Source organism: Podarcis liolepis, assembly GCF_965112155.1.
Source record: "Podarcis liolepis genome assembly, chromosome: 7".
In the NCBI taxonomy this organism is placed as follows: domain Eukaryota; kingdom Metazoa; phylum Chordata; class Lepidosauria; order Squamata; family Lacertidae; genus Podarcis; species Podarcis liolepis.
The window spans coordinates 42621284-42641171 of NC_139561.1; the positions used below are offsets into that span (position 1 = coordinate 42621284).

General features: G+C 45.6%; 2 protein-coding genes across 3 annotated transcripts; one reads left to right on the top strand and one right to left on the bottom strand.

Moving 5' to 3' along the window:
- Nucleotides 1-2115: 2115 nt before the first annotated feature.
- LOC310711631 (sulfotransferase 2B1-like) lies at nt 2116-12287 on the top strand. Of its 2 annotated transcripts, none has more exons than XM_083513815.1 (6): nt 2116-2327; nt 5082-5290; nt 6742-6871; nt 9484-9578; nt 10977-11157; nt 11513-12287. In XM_083513815.1, the coding sequence occupies exons 1-6, from the start codon at nt 2189-2191 to the stop codon at nt 11617-11619; spliced, it is 861 nt and encodes a 286-aa protein (XP_083369941.1). In that variant the 5' UTR covers nt 2116-2188; the 3' UTR covers nt 11620-12287. The 2 variants fall into 2 exon arrangements, with proteins under 2 accessions (XP_083369941.1, XP_083369942.1); XM_083513816.1 differs by having other exon boundaries at nt 2118-2327; nt 6745-6871.
- Nucleotides 12288-13765: 1478 nt separating this feature from the next.
- LOC310711133 (putative G-protein coupled receptor 21) lies at nt 13766-19593 on the bottom strand (the record flags this gene model as incomplete). The annotated part of the gene is made up of 2 exons (XM_083512602.1): nt 13766-15900; nt 18837-19593. 2 exons carry the CDS (start codon nt 19591-19593, stop codon nt 15641-15643), a joined length of 1017 nt encoding a protein of 338 aa, XP_083368728.1. The 3' UTR covers nt 13766-15640.
- Between the last annotated feature and the right edge of the window lie 295 nt (nt 19594-19888).

Genomic DNA, 19888 nt, shown 5'->3' on the forward strand with positions numbered 1-19888 from the left:
AGATGGGTGTCACCAGTGGAGGCTAAAGCAGTGAAGAAACTCAATATGGAGGTCGGATGGCCGAAGTATTGGGAAATTTTAGAACGGGATGGAGATAAGTTCAAACTACAAAGTCAGGAGAAATTGAAGCATAAAGTAGAAAATTGGTTCCAATATCGCCAAATAATGGAATTTTTTAAACAGGACAGGAAAGTCGGTTTCCAGGTGGAAAAATCAAAATTAGAAACCGAACTGTTAGAACCCAATACTAAGAATTTATCTAGAATGTATAACTTGTTGTTGAAATGGAACACACAGGATGAAACAGTTAAATCGGCTATGATTAAGTGGGCTCAGGATGTTGGACATAACATTATGTCAGCTGACTGGGAATGGTTATGGAACACCGGTATAAAATTTACGGCATGTAATGCCTTAAAGGAAAACATTATGAAAATGGTATACAGGTGGTACATGACCCCAGTCAAGCTGGCAAAAATCTATCATTTGCCCGATAACAAATGTTGGAAATGTAAAGAGACTGAAGGTACCTTTTATCACCTTTGGTGGACATGCCCGAAGATTAAGGCCTTCTGGGAAATGATCTATAATGAAATGAAAAAGGTACTTAAATGTACCTTTCCTAAAAAACCAGAGGCCTTTCTCTTGGGCATTGTCGGCCAATTGGTGACAAAGAAAGATAGAGCTTTTTTCATGTATGCCACAACAGCAGCAAGAATACTCATCGCAAAGTATTGGAAGACACAAGATTTACCCACTTTGGAAGAATGGCAGATGAAAGTGATGGACTATATGACACTGGCCGAGATGACAGGCAGAATCCGTGACCAACGAAAAGAGACGGTGGAAGAAGAATGGAGAAAATTCAAAAGCTATCTTAAGGACTACTATAAACTTAATGAATGCTAAAATGCCGTGGTTTCCAGAAACAAAGGGGTACAGGGATATAAGGTCAGATTATAAAAGAGGATTAAGATGATAGAGATTGGAAAGTAACAATTGGGAGTTGCTAGTTGAACTATGGACATTGGGATGCAGAGAGGGGGGGTATGGGGAAGTCCAAGAAAAGAGGTTTATGAAAACATGTTTGAAACTATACGTGTATGTTTGTCATTTTTAGTGTTTGTCTGTTTTTCTTAAAAATGTTGTAAAACCAATAAAAATTTTATAAAAAAAAAAAAAAAATGTCATTTGGAGGCACCCCCTAAATATCTTCTTCTGTTTCATCCAAAGGAAGCAAAACTCTTCCGGGACTTCTGATCGCTGGGAGAGGTATGGAGAGCTTTACAGGATGCGGCAACAAAGGCTGGATAACCATATGCCAGGGGTAGCAATTGAACTGGATTTCCCGCACTGATGGGTTTGGACCAGGTGATCTTTGAGGGCCTTTCGGGTTCTGTGATTTCTGTGATGCAAAATTATTGCATTACAGTGGTACCTCGGGTTAAGTACTTAATTCACTCTGGAGGTCTGTACTTAACCTGAAACTGTTCTTAACCTGAAGCACCACTTTAGCTAATGGGGCTTCCTGCTGCCGCCGCGCTGCCGGAGCCCGATTTCTGTTCTTATCCTGAAGCAAAGTTCTTAACCTGAAGCACTATTTCTGGCTTAGTGGAGTGTGTAATCTGAAGCGTATGTAACCTGAAGCATATGTAACCCGAGGTACCACTGTATTTGCAGGCATCATGTCGCCCCATGAGCTTCGCTGTACCAAAGAGCGTGTTGAGCACATTGTAAAATTAATTTGCAGAGAGAGGCACACGGATGACGCAATCAGCCCCCCCCCCGCCTCTGGTTTCTGCGCTTATATCAGGGGCACCCAGCTACCTAAGCAACAAAAGAGTCTTGCTGCTTCTTTAAAGTCTAGCAGATTTATTGCCATCATCCTCTCTCTCATGAAACAGACCACAGCAAGGCTTGCAAGCTGTTTAGCTGCACAATTACATTCACAACGAATGTCATTCACACACACACAAAAACTAGAACGCTGGCTTTTGGGGGGGGTAACTTAAGTTAAGAGAGTAAAGAGTGTACAAGTCACAAAATGCGAGTCTTAAACAGAAGCAGCCTCTCTGAAGCCCTCGCTCCGCCCCCCAGCCCGGAGTCTGGGGCGGGGAGGAAGAAGGGAGCTCTCCTTTCCGCGCCTGCTGCTGCTTTTCTCCCCACACACTGCTGCAACCCAGCAAATATGTACAGGCTGGATGTAACGGAGACTTTTGCCGGCCTCAGCCTGCCTGGCCATCTCCACACACAGGCGTCCCTGAACTTTGCCAGCACTTTCCAGTTCCGCAGCGCTGATGTCCTCCTGGTTACCTACCCCAAATCAGGTAAGGGCTGTGTGAGGCAGGGCAGTGGAGGGAAAAGCCCCTCAGAGGCTCACGGACCTCCTGCCCTCCTTTCTGTCTGCAGCAAAAGCATTGGGCTGAAACAGGAACTTAGGGAGTTGCTTTATTCTGTGTACAAATGGCCAGTTTGAAACATAGCTAGGTCACCCTTCTTCTTCCTTTTTAATTACCATATTTACTTGAATCTAATGCTCACCTTTATTACGTTGCAAAAATCGAGGGGTGCATTAGATTCCATGGCGCATTAGACCTGAGTAAATACGGTAGGGTTTATTTAGGGGACGGCACATCAGAATGGGGTGTTTTGCAAGAAACAACAGGTTAGGTACAGGCTAGATATGGATTGCGGCTAAATGAGTGTTTGTATACAGCCTTGGTCAGACCACTGGTCTACTGAGCTGATGGGGGCCCTCCAGGGTTTCAGGCAGGGGCCTCTCTCTCCCAGGTCTATCTGGAAATGCTCAGGACTGAAGCTAAGACAGGCTGCATGCAAAGCAGATGCTGTACCCCTGAGCCACAAATATCTCTTAGCTGCATAGGAAGCTGTCTTACACTGTCAGAGCTTGGTCTATCTAGTCCAGTGTTGTCTTCTGTGACTGGCAGCGGCCCTCCAGGATTTCAGTGAAGGTTCTGTCCCAGCCATACCTGGAGATGCTGGGGACTGAATCTGGGCCCTTCTGTTAAAGGACTCCTCTTCCTCTTCCAGAGCTACAATTCCCAGAGTGGTTTAACAACCAATCCCTCTTCACAGGGAACTCTGGGAGGGAGGTGAACAATTGGGATAATTGCCTCCTAATGATTTTTAGCACCCTTAAGAAACTTGACGAAACAGGACTCTTTGGAGGAAGCCATGACTGTTTAAAGTGGCATGATTCTGTTTTAAATGTGTGGGGCAAATGTGTACTTAGTGTACATTTCTCCTAATATATATATATATATATATGCAATTTTGCTTTACATGAAGGCTTTTGCAAGCAATTTCCCCTTCATAGGCATCTTTCTATATTATTCTCATTAGTATGTGGAGTTTTAGGCACACTTTCACTTCTGTACACAGTTTTGTGTTATTATTTATTGTACTCTTACCAAGTAACTCAAAGCAACCTACATTAAAACCAATTAAAAGCAACAATAAAAACCTAAAAACACAACAATTCAAATAAAAGACTAAAAACACAAACAAAAAGGCAGGACTACAAGCTTCACCCCACAAAAAGAGGCCATGGCATCCTTCAAATCAGAGGGGGGAAATCCAAGGGGGGAAAAGAAAAGTCTTTGTCCAGTGCCTAAAACAGTATGAAGATGGCACCAGGTGTACCTCTCTGGGGAGAGCATTCCACAAACGGGGGGCCTCCACTGAAAAGGCCTGTTTGTGTGTTGTCACCCTCCAAGCCTCCTGTGATGGGGGCACACAAAGAAGGGCCTCAGATAACGATCGTAGGGTCCAGGTAAGTTCTTGTGGGGAGAGGAGGTTATTGTGGACATGAGCCACATAAGGCTCAGCATTTTGAACTGTACACTTTATTTGCTTAGAAAACTGCACTGCAAAATTGAGAAAAGGACGAATTTCAAAAGATACCTCTGTTTTCATTTGCATGCTGTTTGAGATTTGCAGATTAGAAAAGTTTGTGGTAAAATGCAAACCAAACCAAATGTCTCACCCATCCTTAGATAGTGTGATAACTTTTTAAACAACCAGAAGCCTTCCTGTTAGGTATTTTAGGTCAAGATCTGCCGAAAGAGAAAAGGACATTATTTATGTATGCTACTACAGCGGCCAGAATTTTGATAGCACAAAACTGGAAGACTAGAGAAATTCCAACAAATGAACAATGGCAAGAGAAACTGATGAATTATGCGGAACTGGCAAAACTGATGGATAGACTACGGGAAAAGGACAACAGTGACTTTGAAAAAGAGTGGGAACCTTTTATAACATATTTGCAGAAACAAAGAAAAAACATTGACTTGATGACAGGATTTAAATAAACACTCCCATCTTTATTGATAGAGAACATTTAAAATAATGAAGAAATGATATAGTGGATTGTAAGAAATAGCAGCATGCAGTAAGGGGGTAACAAACCAGAAATGGAAGCTGAAAGAAGCCCGGGAGGGAAGGGGTGATGATGTGTAATATGTATGTTATTGATATGAGGTATTTGTAATGACAGAAAAGAAAGTTAATAAAAAAATATTTTTTTAAAAAAGATAGTGTGATAACTTTGAGTGTGGGAGATAGGTGGTGTCTAGTGAAAACCCAGGCAGTGCAAAGAGGGAGTCCATCTTGATTTTAATCATGGTCATCACCTGGCACATTGGGTTGCTCCAGGTTCATAGCAGTGGGCTGGTCCCAGCATCACACTTTGGCCTTCAAAGCTGCATGGAACCAGTGGCCTAACCAGTGGCTCAGTTTTGCAACAGGATGGTGACTCCTGGAAACTGTTATTCTGTGAGGGGTGAAACTACAGGTCCCAGGATCCTTTGGTGGAACTCATTTGCTTTGGTGGAACTCATTTGTACTTCACATGTATAGTGTGGATGTGACCAAAGGTGGACCAAAGACTGCCTTCGGTAGTCTGTAACCCTATATGAAGAAGCCTTCTTCCTTGCAACAAAAACAACTGCAGTCCTTATATTTAACAAGCCTGCCATTAATGAGGTTGTCCCTGGAGGTCATGCAGTGGTTGGAGGTCAGAGGCCTTCCCCTGCTGATGTTCTTGTCCTCCCCTCTAGGCACCACCTGGATGCAGGAGATCCTGACCTTAATCTACAGCAAAGGAGACCCTCAGCCTGCCAAGAACATCCCCAACTGGACCCGGAACCCATGGCTGGAGCACACTTACTTCTCAAAGATTCTCCAGGAGACAGAAGGACCTCGCCTCCTCACCACCCATTTGCCCTACCGTGTGTTATCAGCTTCTCTGAGGAAAGCTAAGCCCAAGGTATGTGCAAGGAGATCCCATACTTGGCCATATTTCTCATGGCATCAGGACAGGGCTGGCCCTACCATTAGGTAACCGTCTCAGGCGGCAGATGTCCGGGGGTGGCGGCAGCAGCAGCCTTCATGGCTGTTTCCTCCTGAGCCCCTTGGCCATTCCCTTCTGTTGGAACATAAGCAGCTTCCTTTTTCAAGGCATGGGAAAGCTCAGGCCTCTCTAACTGGCCCCTGGGCCGCTCCCCGCAGCACACCAGCTCTCCCTAAGCCATGCCCCCTCACTGGCCCTGCTGCCCACCCTCGTTGGGTGTTTTTGCTCATCAGGAATATATCCTTGAACTCTTGCTTGGCTGGATAGAGAGAAGAGATGGGCACGTGAATGTGTGTGGAAATTATGCTACTGTTCAAAGGTAAAACTTACACCCCTTTGCCCCACCCACTTTTGCTTCTTGCCACGCCCACCACTGGCATGTGGCCCCCAGAAGTCTCCCCAGAAGGGAATGCAACCCTTGAGGCCAAAAGGGGTTCCCCACCCCTAGTCATCAAGACTTGACTGCCAGCAGCTCTCCAAGATTTCCCACCAGGCATTTTAACTTAAGGAAACTTATTGGCAACCAGCAGCACTCTCAAAAAAATAAGAAGAAAGATGGGTTTTGACTCTGTATGGTCTTGATTCATGTCGTTTATTAACAACAGTACAGCTGGATTCCTTCTGTCTCAGTCACAGCAGCCACTATGGAGAAATTATCTTAATACTTTAGACTGAAGAATACCCTATGGATGTGAGATTAATCTGTAATGTAAAACATTTTCCAAGTCTGTTTTGATGTCATGTGGATGACTACGGTACATACAAGACTTAACATGCTTACATGTATTTGCCCTGGAAGACAACACTTTGTGTTTTGTATTTTATTTTATTTTCTACAAATTTCATTGAATTTTGTAAAAGGGGTGGGGAATGAGAATATAGCAAGAGCCTTGCCCGCTTAGGTTGCATGCACACCATACATTTAAAGGACACTTCCTCCAAATAATCCTGGGAGCTGTAGTTTGTTAAGGGTGCTGGGAATTTTAATTCTATGCAGGGTAAGCTACAGTTTATCCTGGAAATGTGCTTTAAACACTATGGTTTGTATGCAGCCTTAGATGGCTTTAAAATTTGGAGTTAAGACAACTTCAAGGGGGATAAGGCTATCCGTGGCTACTATTAGTCATGATGGCTCTATGCAGTCTCTAGATTCATATATTGTATGCCTCTGGGCACCAGTTCCTGGGGAACAACCGCAGCAGGAGGGTCTTGTTTGTGGGCTTCCCAGAGGCACTGAGGTGGCCATTGTGGGGCTGGTTGGTTGGCTCTTGTTATGGAGGGGGAGGAAAAGGGAGGCGTGCTTTTCATCCTTTCCACCTGGGCTGTGTCGTGTTGGCGTGTGCCTTCTGCCTCTTCATTTGCTCCAGCAGGTGATCCACCTGACCAGAAACCCCAAAGATGTTGCTGTGTCCTTCTATCACTTCTGCAGGATGGCCAAATTCTTCCCTGACCCTGGCACCTTTGATGAGTTCCTCCTCAACTTCTTGGATGGCACAGGTGTGTGAGTCAGGTGGGGCATCTCTGCGTCACAGGTGTCATTTGGGCTGCCTGCCTAACAATGCCTTAACTATCATGGCTTCAATCACACACACACCCCAGAGCCACCTGGGAATATGTAGTTTTGAGATGGTACAGATACTTCTACCTAATAGAGAAAGGGCCAAAGTTCAGTGGTGAAAGGTCCTGGGTTCAATTCACAGCACCTCCAGAAGAGACACATGTCTGAAACCCTGGAGAGCCTGTCAGTGTAGCCCAGGGGTGGGGAACCTTTTTCTGTCCGAGGGGCACATTCCCTTTGGGTAACCTTCCAGCGGCCTGAGCACAAGAGCCCTCTCCCTTCCTGTGTGCTTTCCATCAACTGATATTCAGAAGCATCACTGCCTCTGACTGTGGAGAGCCATATTCTCTATGAATGTGTCGAGTCCTCTTTCAAAGCCATCCACCACTGCCCGCTTTGAGAGCGAGATCCATAGTTTAATGCGCTGCGTGAAGAAGTCCTTTCTTTTGTCTGTCCCGAATCTCCAAACATTCAGCTTCATTGGACATCCATGATCTCTAGCATTGAGAGAGAGGGAGGAAAACATTTTCTCTATCCACTTTCTCTGTGCTGTGCATAATTTTATAAACTTCACATCTTTCTCATCTGTTCTCTAAACTAGTTGCTGGGTCATTTCTCTTGGCAGCAACACTGTGCCCAGGGTGTTTCCTAGGGCAGCTGGGTGCGCTGCAAGACACAGAGTGTCATGGAGACCCCAGTCACCTTAAGTTGCAGAGGGCCCTATCCACAGTGTACTGGGCCCTGGAAAACCTGTTAGCATCCCATTCCTCAGAGTAAGCAAAAGGCAGAGTTTGTATTTCCCACCTCTGGAATCTGGCCTGATTTTGAAATTGTACCTGTAAATTAGCATATACAAATTTTATGCAAATTTGCACCGTGGGCCTGTGCCCTGGCGTCATTTAAATACCCAGCAGCACTGAGGGCTGGGCCCATAATGATGCTACCTGCAGCAACAGAAATTCAGTTCCCTCCAGTGTCATCATTGCTGCTAAAAAGCCATGAGGAAACTCATAAAAGCTGAGATTTAAGGTCACAATAACACAGTAAAAGAACATATAACTTCTCTCCCTGTGTGCTATCTGGGATCTTTGCTGCTACCAATACTGCCTGTTTGTAAACCTTACATTTGCTCGCATTTTTATTTTACTCTGGGATCTATAATGCTACCAGTACAATCTTAGTACTACTACAACTTACTGCTTCTATTTGGAATCTCTAGTACCACTAGAAGTGTCATATTATTACTACAATCTGGGATCCCTACTGCTACCAGTAGTGTCTTTTTCTCTTTGAAATCCAGTTTGTTTGTTTTTTGAAAAATAAATAAATAAAAATAAAACATTTTGGGGAAGTCTGGCCTCCATTTTAAAACAATTTAAAATAGTAACTGAAATTCTTCCACAAATATGAAACCATAATAAGCAGCTGTTTGATTTCTGCCCTCTGAGGTTTGTACTGAGATTCCAGGAGGGTCACTCTAAGGGAATGTAGCTTCTTAAATTTCCAGCTGTGTTAGCTTGGATACCTTCCCGAACTTCTGCCCTTTTAATATGAGCTTATGAAACACTTTTCTAGCAAACACCCACAGGACAGCAGAGGTCTGGTTTCCCTTTTGATCCTAGCAAAGTTCACTGCAGTTTGCAAAGCCTTGGAGCTGTGTGATTTTAGTCATTGCAAAGTGGCAGTTCTGAAAAGAAGAACCCCTAAATAAACCCAGCTTCTAACTTGCTTGAACTGGAAGTTATTGAGACCGCCTTTATTTAATCAGAAATCCAGTTGAGACAGCTTGCTGTGACAGAGAATAGGAAGGATCCTTGCACCTATGGAACTTCTGCCTGTCACACCACTAATGTTAAAGGCACAGTACACTTTCTATTCTATTCTATTCTATTCTATTCTATTCTATTCTATTCTATTCTATTCTATTCTATTCTATTCTATTCGGCAAATCCAACTGTGCCAGATCACTGGTTTTGATTCTTCCTATTTTAGATGGGGAGTCTGTTCCCTGCATTACTAGGGGAGATTTGTTGATTCAGAGCAACATTGCACACTTTGCTTATTTACCTTTGCTTAAATGAGCCAGAGCCACTGGATGGATTAACCACATTCTGAAATCTCAGCAAAGGGCATGAGGGTGGAATGGACCCTACCCTCCAGGGAGACCTGTAGACTGGCTGGCTGGCATTATTGCAGGGATGGAAAACATCAGACCCAGAACCTCTCTATGTGGCCCTTGGAACTCTCCCCAGTCAAACACACTCCACACCAGTCCCAGAGTGTTTTTGCTGGGCTGGAATGTGTCCTTGAATTTTGATCATGCCACTTGCTTTTGTGGATGGAGGTTAGAGCGTTGTGTGTTGAAAGTAGCCTACTCTGTATAAAGGTAACATTTACAGTCATTACCTCAACCACTTTTGCATCTGGTCCTGCCACTGCTGCCATGTGGCCCTCGGAAGGTCGCCCCAGACTGAGAAAGATTAATGCAATGTTGAAGGCAAAGGCGCTGCTTTCCCCCTCTGACCCATCTCTTCTGTCCTGTCCCACACAGTGCACTATGGCTCCTGGTTTGAACACACCAGAGGCTGGCTCAGCTGCAAGGAGGAGTTGGATGTTTTCTACATCACCTATGAGGAACTGCATCAGGTGATTTCCCCTAGCCCAGGGGTCAGCAAACTTTTTCAGCAGGGGCCGATCCACTGTCCCTCAGACCTTGTTGGGGGCCGGAATATATTGGGGAGGGGGATGAACAAATTCCTATGCCCGACACATAACCCAGAGATGCATTTTAAATAAAAGCACACATTCTACTCACGTAAAAACACGCTGATTCCTGGACCGTCTGCGGGCCGGATTTAGAAGGCAATCGGGCCAGATCTGGCCCCCGGGCCTTAGTTTGCCTACCCATGCCCTAGCCCCCCCCCCCATGATATGGGTGGTTAAGTTGATGCAGCCTTGTCTGTGGGCCTTTTGTTTGGAGAGCAGGTGGGAAGTCTTGGTTTGGGAGGGTGGGTGTGAGCAATTGCCCTGGAGTGACAGGTTCATGCAGGCAGCTCAGGGAACAGGTTGGATGGTGATGCTTGAGGAAGGGCTGCAGATTAGCAGCAGAGACCCTGTTTTGCATGCAGAAGACTCCAGGTTCAATCCGTGGCGTTTCCAGGTGGGGCTGAGGAAGGCCCATCTGAAACTCTGGAGAGTCTCTGCTAATCAATGTATAGACAGTATCAGGGAGCTACATTCCCTGTATTGTTTTGCCATAGCTTAGCAGCAGAGCTCCTGCCTTTCATGCAGAAGGCCCCTGGTTCAATCCCCGGCCTCTCTAGGTAGGGTTGAGAGAGATCCTTGCCTGAAACCCTTGAGTGCTGTTCCCAGTAAGTGTAGACAATACTGAGCTAGGTGGGCCAATGGTCTAACTAGGTATAAGCTTCCTCTGTTCCCTTTTCTAGCTTTAAAAAATACCCCAACTTTGCAGAGTAGCTGGACATGCTGCAAAGCTCAGTGCCAGTGAGACCCTGGGCACCTACCCATCTTGATTTGCCCGGGGGCAAATGAGTGTCCCAGGCCTGCGCCTTGAGTGTTTTATGTGTCTCTCAACAGCTGGATGTAGCCTGTAAGGTCCACCTCACTTCTGTGATCCCAGGGTAAGGATAAGAGATAAATTCAATTCAGTTTGCACGTTCTGAAACAATACGCAAACTGAAGCAGCAATCTTTTGTAATCCGCACTTCTCTGAATTTTGCAGCGCAGTTCTCAAGACAAGGAAGGTCCAAAAAAATGCACCAACCTGAGTAAAGCTTACATTAAAATGATTACATTACTGAAAATGACATGCATTATATTAAGAGAAAGCCGCTTTGCAAAAAATGTTTATATTAGGCAAAATTGCATAGAAACGTGTGTGTATTGGGATTCACAGCTAAAATGCCGGTGAATTTTCATTCTTAAAATATAAATCTCACACTAATGCAGAAATGCACAGAACTGAACTTAAGATTGGGGAAAATGAGAAACTAAAATGGATTTCCTTGCCTGCCCTTTCCCCAGGATCTGGAAGGCTCAGTGGAGCGACTGAGCGCCTTTCTTGACTGCCCTTTACAACCAGGCCAGATGGCTTCCATCCAAAAGCATTGTAGTTTTGCTTCCATGAGAAACAACACCATGGTGAATGGTACACTCGTCCCTCATGAGATCATGGATCCAAGCAAGAGCCAGTTCATGCGGAAAGGTGGGTGGGGAGACAAGGAGGGCTGGGCGAGTGGGAACTTCTGCAGCAAAGCTGCTGCTCCCTGCTCTGTGCTCCTTCAAAACAAACCCAGTATTAGTTTGCTGCAGTCTGTGGCAGAGTTTCTCCTGCATGTTCCCTCTCAGAAGCCTGCTCTGCAGTAACTCAGAGCAAGGCTGCTAGTGTGGCTGCCCCTGTTCTGCAGAGCACCATTCCTGTCGAGATAAAACAGGCATCCACTATCTGCATTTCCCACACTCCTCAGTCACTAATTGCTGCCTCTGGCCAGATGTTGCTGGACAAGGTGATGTCTGCTGTGCTCTGACCCAGCCAGACAATGCCTTTGTGTTCTTCTTAGGTATTGTTGGAGACTGGAAGAACCACTTTTCCCCACTGCAGATTGAGATGTTCAACAAGAAGTACCAGCAGGAAATGGGAGACTGCTGCCCGTGTTTCATGGACTGATGGCAACATGATCCAGGAGCCAAGGGATTATAGCCAGCTGGGGATTCCCACTGTGTTCAAAGAACCAAATCCTACAGACCAATGGTGGGTGTATGGGGACCAGCTTGCCAGAAAAGGGGAGCCATTGGACAAAGGCTCTGCAGGGACCTTTCCCATGCCAGATGAAATGTGAACGAGCTCCGAACCAAGGTCGTCACCCACATAGACAGAAGCTGTCTACCTCCCATAACCTGGTGTCTACCTTCTGTAACCTGGTGTCCTCCAGATGTTTTGGACCAGAACCCCAATCAACATCAGCCAAGTTAACCATTGATGTTGATGAGAGTTGTAGTCTGAAACACCTGGAGGGCCCTCACCAGCAATGAAGATCTTTTGCCTCAGATTCCTGTTACCTAAGGTCCTTTAACCAGAGATGGATGAGATTGAAATGGGGATCTTCTTCAGAGAAGCCACATTCTCTGCCAATGAGCAGGGGGTGGTTGGGAAGGCTCTGTGGGGAGTAAATTACCAGCTTACCACTCTGTCAGGGGTGGGAAACCTGATCCAGGCCCTCCATATGCTGTTGGACTCCAGTTCCTATCAGTCCCAGCCAGGGTGGCCAGTGCTCAGCAGTCTCTTAAGTAGTCAGCTGCCTGTACCCAGGACTCAATAAAATGTTTTATCAGTACCATCTTGTGTGTATACTAAACATTGCTGGAACTCACAGAAGTAGCAAAGTGTGCTTCATCGGTTTTTATTACTTACCCCTTGCTGCTTCTTTTTTTACACCCACACCACAAAGTACATAAAAATACAATAAAAATAAATAAACTGCTAACAACCGTGAAATATATATATATATATATATATATATATATATATATATATAGACAAACAGCAACAGCACATCCGTTAAACATCCAAACCTAAAAATCCAGAATGGCTGTTTGCTGAGGCTGATGGGAATTGTAGTCCAAAGCTTCTGGAGGGCAGCAGGTTAGGGAAAGGTGGCCATTTTTCTCTCTTTCACACATATGGACCAGACATAGTTCTTGGTGCTCTGATACCCAAGTGGGGACCCCATGTACACAGCAGTGAGTTATATTCTGACACACTGAATTAACTCCCTGTCATTTTTATAATGGTTTTCCTGTATTGTATTTGCATTTTCTGCCACCACATTTTATAATTTGCCACCCTGGAAATGTTGTTGAGTGAGGGAGAGAAATCCATTAGCAGTTTTTATGAGGCTGTATAAGACCTCACATGAGCTATAGTGTCAGGAGACTGAGTGAACTCTGCTGCTTAGCGACCAGGAAGTGAAAGGCTCAGTTGAGTTCTACAGAGTGTTCCAACAGCCACCCCCCACCTACAAATGCAACGTCACTCAAAATTGTTCTTGGGCAATATTGTATTCTAAAGGGGAAGAATATAATGGAAAGGAATGAAAAACAGCAGCACAGAGGAGATTGCCAATGGCATTTTCTCAACCTGCTCTGTTGCCTTTCACAGCCCACTGACATGCTGCCATCCAGAAGTTGAGATTTTCTCCCCCATCCGCATGTCAGGAAAAGCTTCACCATGTCAAATCCTGCACAATAGGCTTCTGTCAAGGCAGAGGAACAGGGCCAGGAAATTATGCTGGCAATTCTCCCTCCATCCCCCAAACTACTGGCATGGGGGAGGGGGGAGCAACCCAAGGGCCTTTGACAGTGCCAGTAGAAAATAAAAATTAGGACGCAGAATTCAAAAGTTATTTCAAAAATCTTTATTTTTATTTAATCATTTTAAATTATAACTTAATAAATTTTCTCCAAGGAACACAACACTTACAGATCAGAAAGAAAAGGGGGAGGGTGGAGAGAGAAAGGATTGTTACTTACACACAGAACTCCAAGCCACAAAAGGATTTTTAAAAGGCTTGGAAAACAATAAAACAGAGGGGGATAGTTTTAGAGAGAGGTTTGGGTTTACAAAGTAGATTTGGATCATTTCATGCTGCTTTTCTTTTCTTTACATAAAAAAACAATAATACTCTCAATATGGCTATTTTAAGCAAATCAGATACAAACATGCTATTTCGCATAATCGCTGCTGCATAACAGCTACAGAGTGGGGGAGAGGACCCCCCCACACACACACACAGAGAGAGGGTAGGAATATTGCAGGTGAAAAAGGAGGAAAACAAATAGAGGGCTCTTGGCATCCCATCACGAACACAGCTAGTTTTCTGAACAGAAGCCCTGCCTGAGATATTAGTCCAATTTTGTTGCAGCAGAAGAAAATTCTGTAACAAGTTTGCCCCAATACCCCACCCGCCACTGGCCTTTTTGCAAAAAAAAAAAGAAATAAAAAATGCCTACTTAGAGAGGGAAAAAGTTTCCCAAGGAAGAGAATTAGTCACTCTCTATGTAATGGCTTGTGTTTCTGCGTGTCTGTAACTGCTAGGATCTTAAGGGGGGGGGGGAGGCAATTGAATCAGAAACCTTGATCTCTTCATTCAGAGACGTTGATCTCTTCAGTTCTCTGTTCTCACTCTGAATCATTTAAAAACTAGTGTATAAAATAGTTAAGAAGAAGAGAGCGATGTGGGGCAGGGAGAGACAAGGTTATGTAAAAACTGACTGGGCAGCAACAGGATACAGGGAGGGAGGGTCGAATTCTGCTGTAAAAACACGAACAGTCACAGGAGTGCTACATGCTATATCATGGCTTCTGGGAACAAGGAACTAGTTGCCCAAGCATTTTCCACCCCTGTGGGATGAGTTGAATCCAAGTGGTGGTCTTTTTTAGCGGGGTTTGCAGTCTTGTGAAAGCGCTGGCACGTGTCTTCTGTTTTAACCCACTGCATCCTGGTCCATCTCTTTAGAGGAGGAGTGGAGAGCCTTTGGACCTCCAGACTCCCACTGGCCCTGCTCTCCAGGGCTGGAGGAGTTGAAGCTTAGCAGCGTTCAGAGGGACAAAGGTTTTCCGCTTCTGCTTGAGATGAAGAGATTCCAAGATGTTCTGAGGTCTGGTATGGGACCTGTGGCCAATTCAACATGCCAAAAAAAAGGGGGGGGGAGACCCTACAGGGTAGGTCAGCTCAGATGAACTTCACAGATGTTTTCATTTCATGGCAATTTCTTCCTCGGTTCATCATGAGCCTTGGCTATTACGAAACGTGACCATGGGTCTCCCACACGTGTTTTTCTGTCAACAACAGCCCAGCACACTGGAGGAGGGAAACCATTAGCTAAAACCCTACTCTTAAAATTCAAGCGGATGGCAGAGTCTGGCTGCTAAAGGAGCATTAAAATAGTCACCATGACCCTTACCATTTTTCATATTTTATTACTATTATTATTTTTAAAAGGGTTTCTCTCCTCGCCACCAAGTCTCCTTTCCGTGGGTCTGGGGGAACAAAATGGTTGCCGCAGTGTTTGTAATGGTGAAGAGAGGAGGAATAGAAAGAGAGAACAGAGATAGAAATATAAATGGGGGGGGGGGAGAGAGGCAGCTCTCTGCTCAACTTGATGTTCCAGTGACCCTTGCTTTCCTTTTACATCCCTTGTACAACTTTTGCCTGCGGCTGCTCTACCACCACTTCCCAGCAGTTGCCTGGTGCTTTTTTGGGGTGGGGCAAACCACCCAATGTTTTGGCGAAGCAGTTCTGAAAAGTGGGAGCAGGCGCGTCAGGGCGTGATGTGGCACAGCACTCGTCCCCAGCTCCTTGGCCTCCTCAGCTTAGAGCCTAGTTCAGCACAGCCAGTCACAAAAATAACCCCCAAGTGGAAACCCAGCCAAGTAAAACACTGAGTTTCCTCTCTTGAATCACTTCCTGGCATGGCTGTTTCCAGAACTGCCCTTCCAACTGCTTAGGCATCCATGTCTCTCCCAAAAGATACATGCAGATGAGCACCAGGAATGGCCTTCATGCTGCAGCAAGGTTTCCTCAAACCAGACTAAGTAAGGAGAGCCTGGATGGGTGTTGGTTTGTTACAGTTTGGCTTGGCCTTCTTGGAAAAGCTAATGCTGGGAGACTCATGTTGCAGGAGGAGCCTTAGGGGGAGGTCATGCTGCTCACGGCCGCACTGACGGTAGGGAGCTCCTGCTGCGGCTGCTGCTGCTGCTGCCGCTGCCACCGTTGGTCCTCTGTGGCCTTATAGCAGGGCCAGCACAGCTTATGCCCGATCTTCTGGAACTTGTGCCGGAAGCTCCTGTTGGTCCAGAAGTAGACAAAGCAGTTGAGGAAGCCGCTGCCTATGGGGAGCCACAAGGCCACCATCTCAACCCATCCATGGACTCGTTTGTGGGTGATAGCTGGAATGAGACAGCACAGGGAAGACATGTTTTAGCCAGGAGGATGCAATGCATTTATTTCATTCTTTATCTTAGAATATTTCTTTTTGTTTCTTTTATTTCTTTATAAAATTTGTATACTGCCTTTCATCTCTAGATCTCAGGGCAGTTCACAGCATTATTTCTTAATGGCTTTATGTTCAAAAGAACCTCTAATGAGTGATGTACAGGATAGAAATAAATACAATGCAATATATTAAGAAAACCAAGCAAAAATCCTATTAAAATAACATTATAGTGCTCCAAAATTAACAGTGACCAGGCTTGGGTTATCCTTCTGGGGAGGCCAGGTGAAATAAAAATGTATTTCATAGCAACCAAAATCCCCAAAGATTTTGTATGATCCTTAAAGGCTCCTGTATTATATCCACTGGAAGGAAGTTCCCAGCCATGTGGGCTGCTCAGTTAAAGCTCTGCTACGTGTCACCACTGAGCAGATCTTCTACCACATAGCTCAGTGGTAGAGCATCTGCCTTGCATGCAGAAGGTCCCAGGTTCAATCCCTGGCATCTCCAGGTAGGGCACAGAAAGACTCACTGTGTGAAATCCCAGACAGTCACTACCACAAGCAATACTAGATTGACCAATGGTCTGACTCTGTATAAGGCAGTTTTCTATCGATGAAGTGCCTCCTCCGATGTCTGCAGCAATATATAGCAGGTAAGGAGCATTGATAGATGGTGCACCTTGGGACAGGTAAGGCATAAGACAGGGAGTCCAAGAGCACATGGAGCCAAAGTCAAAGGCAGGCAGAGCAAACTCATTCCAGTTTTGTCCCTCTGCTCAGTTCAGTAAAGGGCAATGCTGAGACAGAGGAGGAAGAGGAGAACTGACAGGCAGGACCACCCTCTGGACTGGTTATGGGTAAGTAAGAAGGCAGGCTGGTGGGGGCTGGCAGAGGGCAGACTGAGGTTGGAAGGGGAGTACCCTATTCACTCCAATCATGGATAAGCCTTCTCTGCCCCCGCCATGTTGCCTGCAAGCCCATCTTCTATGACACCAACTCAGTTTGGATACATGATCATTTTGAACTAAGTCCCTCTGAATTTAACAGAGCTTACTCCCAAGTAGGGCTGGGTGAATTGGAAAAATGAGAAACTGAAATTAACCCATCTTAAATTCCCTTCTGCACTGAACTTCACACCAGTTTGCAGATTAATATTATTTTCTTAAAGTCTTCATGAGAATCCACCAGCTATTTAATGCGATTTTCTCCTAATATACTCAATTTTTGTTTTGCAATTTTGTCAAATACCATACACACATTTCTGCAAAGCAGTTATATGTGTTATTTTTGCGTGCCATTTCCACCATGTACCCTAGAATATGCACTTTTCTACACGTTACTCAGATGGAGAAACGGATTGCAAAAGTTAGTGAATTTCAAAAGGGAGGCAGTGTTTCAGTTCGCAAATTGTTTCAGAATGTGTGGATTTGGTAGGTTTGCCTTTAAATTTGAAGCAAATCAAATTTCTCCCCCATCTCTACTTCCAGGTAACAGTCTCAGCACTGACTCCTACTAGTTTCTCTATCCCTCCCATCCCTACTCTTGAAATGCCATCCACAGACACACATGCCTTACTGCTTGGAAAGAGGAAAATCTACCCAGCAATGTCAGAAATTTGATTGAAACTGTAGTGCTTAATTACCTCAGTCTCTAGACCTCCATGCAAAGACTCGCCCAACCTCATCCATCCTTCTAGGATCAAATTACCTAATGCCAAACAAGTTTTAAACAAGTAAACATTGCAGTAAACATGTTTGGTACATGAGGTCAAAGTCGTTTTTTGTTTGTTTTTAAGCAAGCTTCTAGACCACATTGTTGTGGGAAATCTTTGTGAATAATGCACTGTAGTATTTAGGGAATGGGGTGTGGGTGTATATGTGTATGTAACGACTGTGTCTGGCGTGCTCTGGTCCATGGGGTCACAAAGAGTCAGACACGACTAAACGATTAAACAACAACAACAACAACAATGACTGTGTCCTAATTGCAACACAGACTATCTCCCATAGTTTGGGGACATGTTTTCTGTTGTTGCATCCAGACAGACTTTTAGTTCTTTATGTTTCTTTGCAGGATGGGGAACAGCAAATCAGACGTTGCAGCTGCTGAAGTGTTTTTCAAACTGTAGATAACCTATTTAGAACAATTATGCTTGCGTTCTCTCTGTTGAATCAGTTTGGCTTTTCAATCAATGAAGTACAAATTGCTGCAGAGTTAACCAATACAGCATCTAGTACTTGGAAGTGGGGAGAGCCTCAGGCAGCAATAAGAGTGCCCATGGCCCTACTTTGCAGAGGAAGTTTCTTTGTTTGAACTGCTGTCAGAGGACAGTCCTCTTTTGGGACTGGTCCATGTCAAATTTAAAGATTAAAAAACCCTTGAGAAGGGGAGAGCAGATCAGCCTTTGAAATTGGCCATCAACAGTTTGTTCTCCAGGTGTTGCTTACTGAGATCCTGGTCGTAATCTCCCCATGCGTTGTGAGATGTATTGCATTTTCATTATTTTGTACCATATATTTTGGAAACTTGTTTGTCTGATTGCTATGCGTCTGAGCACCTCTTAGGATATCATATCCAAATTTTGCATGCTGGTTCCAGAGCTCAAGAAGCAAGTTTTCATCTATGTTTGGATGTAATTAGATATCATTTTGTTTCAGATAGCAGACTGAACCTTTCAATACTGCACTGATTTGGACCCCAGATTTCAAAACTGCAGCATCTTTTTTATTTTGTTTTTGTTTCAGCGTCTGGCAAGAGCCTGCTGGTAGTAATTATATCAAAGTGTATCCAGGCGCATATGAATTGCTAGCCAGCCCCCACCCCTGCCCCTCTTGCTTTCGGTTTGCTTTGGATCCCCAGAACAGCAACCACCCCCTCTCTGTACACTCACCATTGTACAGCATGGTGACGATGCAGGGCACCCAGCAGACATAGAAGGCGATGACGACAGGCAGGAGGATGCGGGCTGCAGCGTCCAACGGCAGCACACAGCGCATCTTCGGCCCTGCCTCTTTCGCTGGAAGGGCCCTGCCACCTTTCCCACGCTGGCACTGGGAGCGGGCTGCCCGCCACAGACACAGGTTGGCAAAAGTGATGGTCCCAGCAGCAGGGCAGAAAATGGTGCCTGCTATGAAGAGGGAGTAGATGGTGTTTGAGCCGTAGTCTGGCTCACACAGCAGGGCTGAGGCCGAGAAGCGAACTTGGAGCAAGGCTCCTGGGCCCGGCACGGCCAGCGGCACCAGCAGAAGGGCCGGCAGGAGCCAGGCAGCGGTGATGAGGAGGACGACCCTCCTGTGGCTCAGCAGGCGCCTATAGTGCAGAGGGTAGAAAATGGCCACGTAGCGCTCCAGGGAGACACCTGCCAAGGAGTAGAGGGAAGCCCCAAAAATGCAGCAGTTGATGAAGGCCACCGCCCGGCAGGACGACGCCTCCCCTTCTTCTGCCATCGGCCCCACCACCAAGCTACGGTAGAGGTTGAGGGGCACAACTAGCACTGCCAGGGCGGTATCGGCCGCAGCCAAGGACAACAGCACCAGGCGAGTGCTGTGACTCCAGCCGGACACAGAGGAGGCAATGACTGTGATGATGGTCCCATTGCCCACCAGGGCCAGCAGCCCCAAAACACAGATCAAGCTGGTTTTCACCATCCAGCTGCCGCACCACTGCTGAGGGCCTCCATTGTTGGGGCAAGGGCCCTGCTGCCAGGAGGGACCTTCTTTAATTTGGTGGTCCTCCCCTACAAGATCCTCAGGCGGACTTGGCTCAAGTGTTTGGGTTTCTTCCTTCCACTTCAGGTTGGGAATTTGTTTTCCCAGGGCATGCCCATCTCTCCTTGCATCTTTTCTCTCTTGTACAACCAACAGGTTTCTTTTTCTAGACTCCAGCTGCTCTGGTCCTTTAGTCACAGGAGTCCAGGCCTCATTGCATTCTCCCTCTTGAGCA

Excerpts from the sequence above, each read along its gene's own strand:
- LOC310711631 (XM_083513815.1), top strand. The coding sequence starts at position 2,189 with ATGTACAGGCTGGATGTAACGGAGACTTTTGCCGGCCTCAGCCTGCCT. Across the intron at positions 2,328-5,081 it reads GGTTACCTACCCCAAATCAG|GCACCACCTGGATGCAGGAG; the intron begins GTAAGGGCTGTG and ends CCTCCCCTCTAG. Across the intron at positions 11,158-11,512 it reads GAGCCAGTTCATGCGGAAAG|GTATTGTTGGAGACTGGAAG; the intron begins GTGGGTGGGGAG and ends TGTTCTTCTTAG.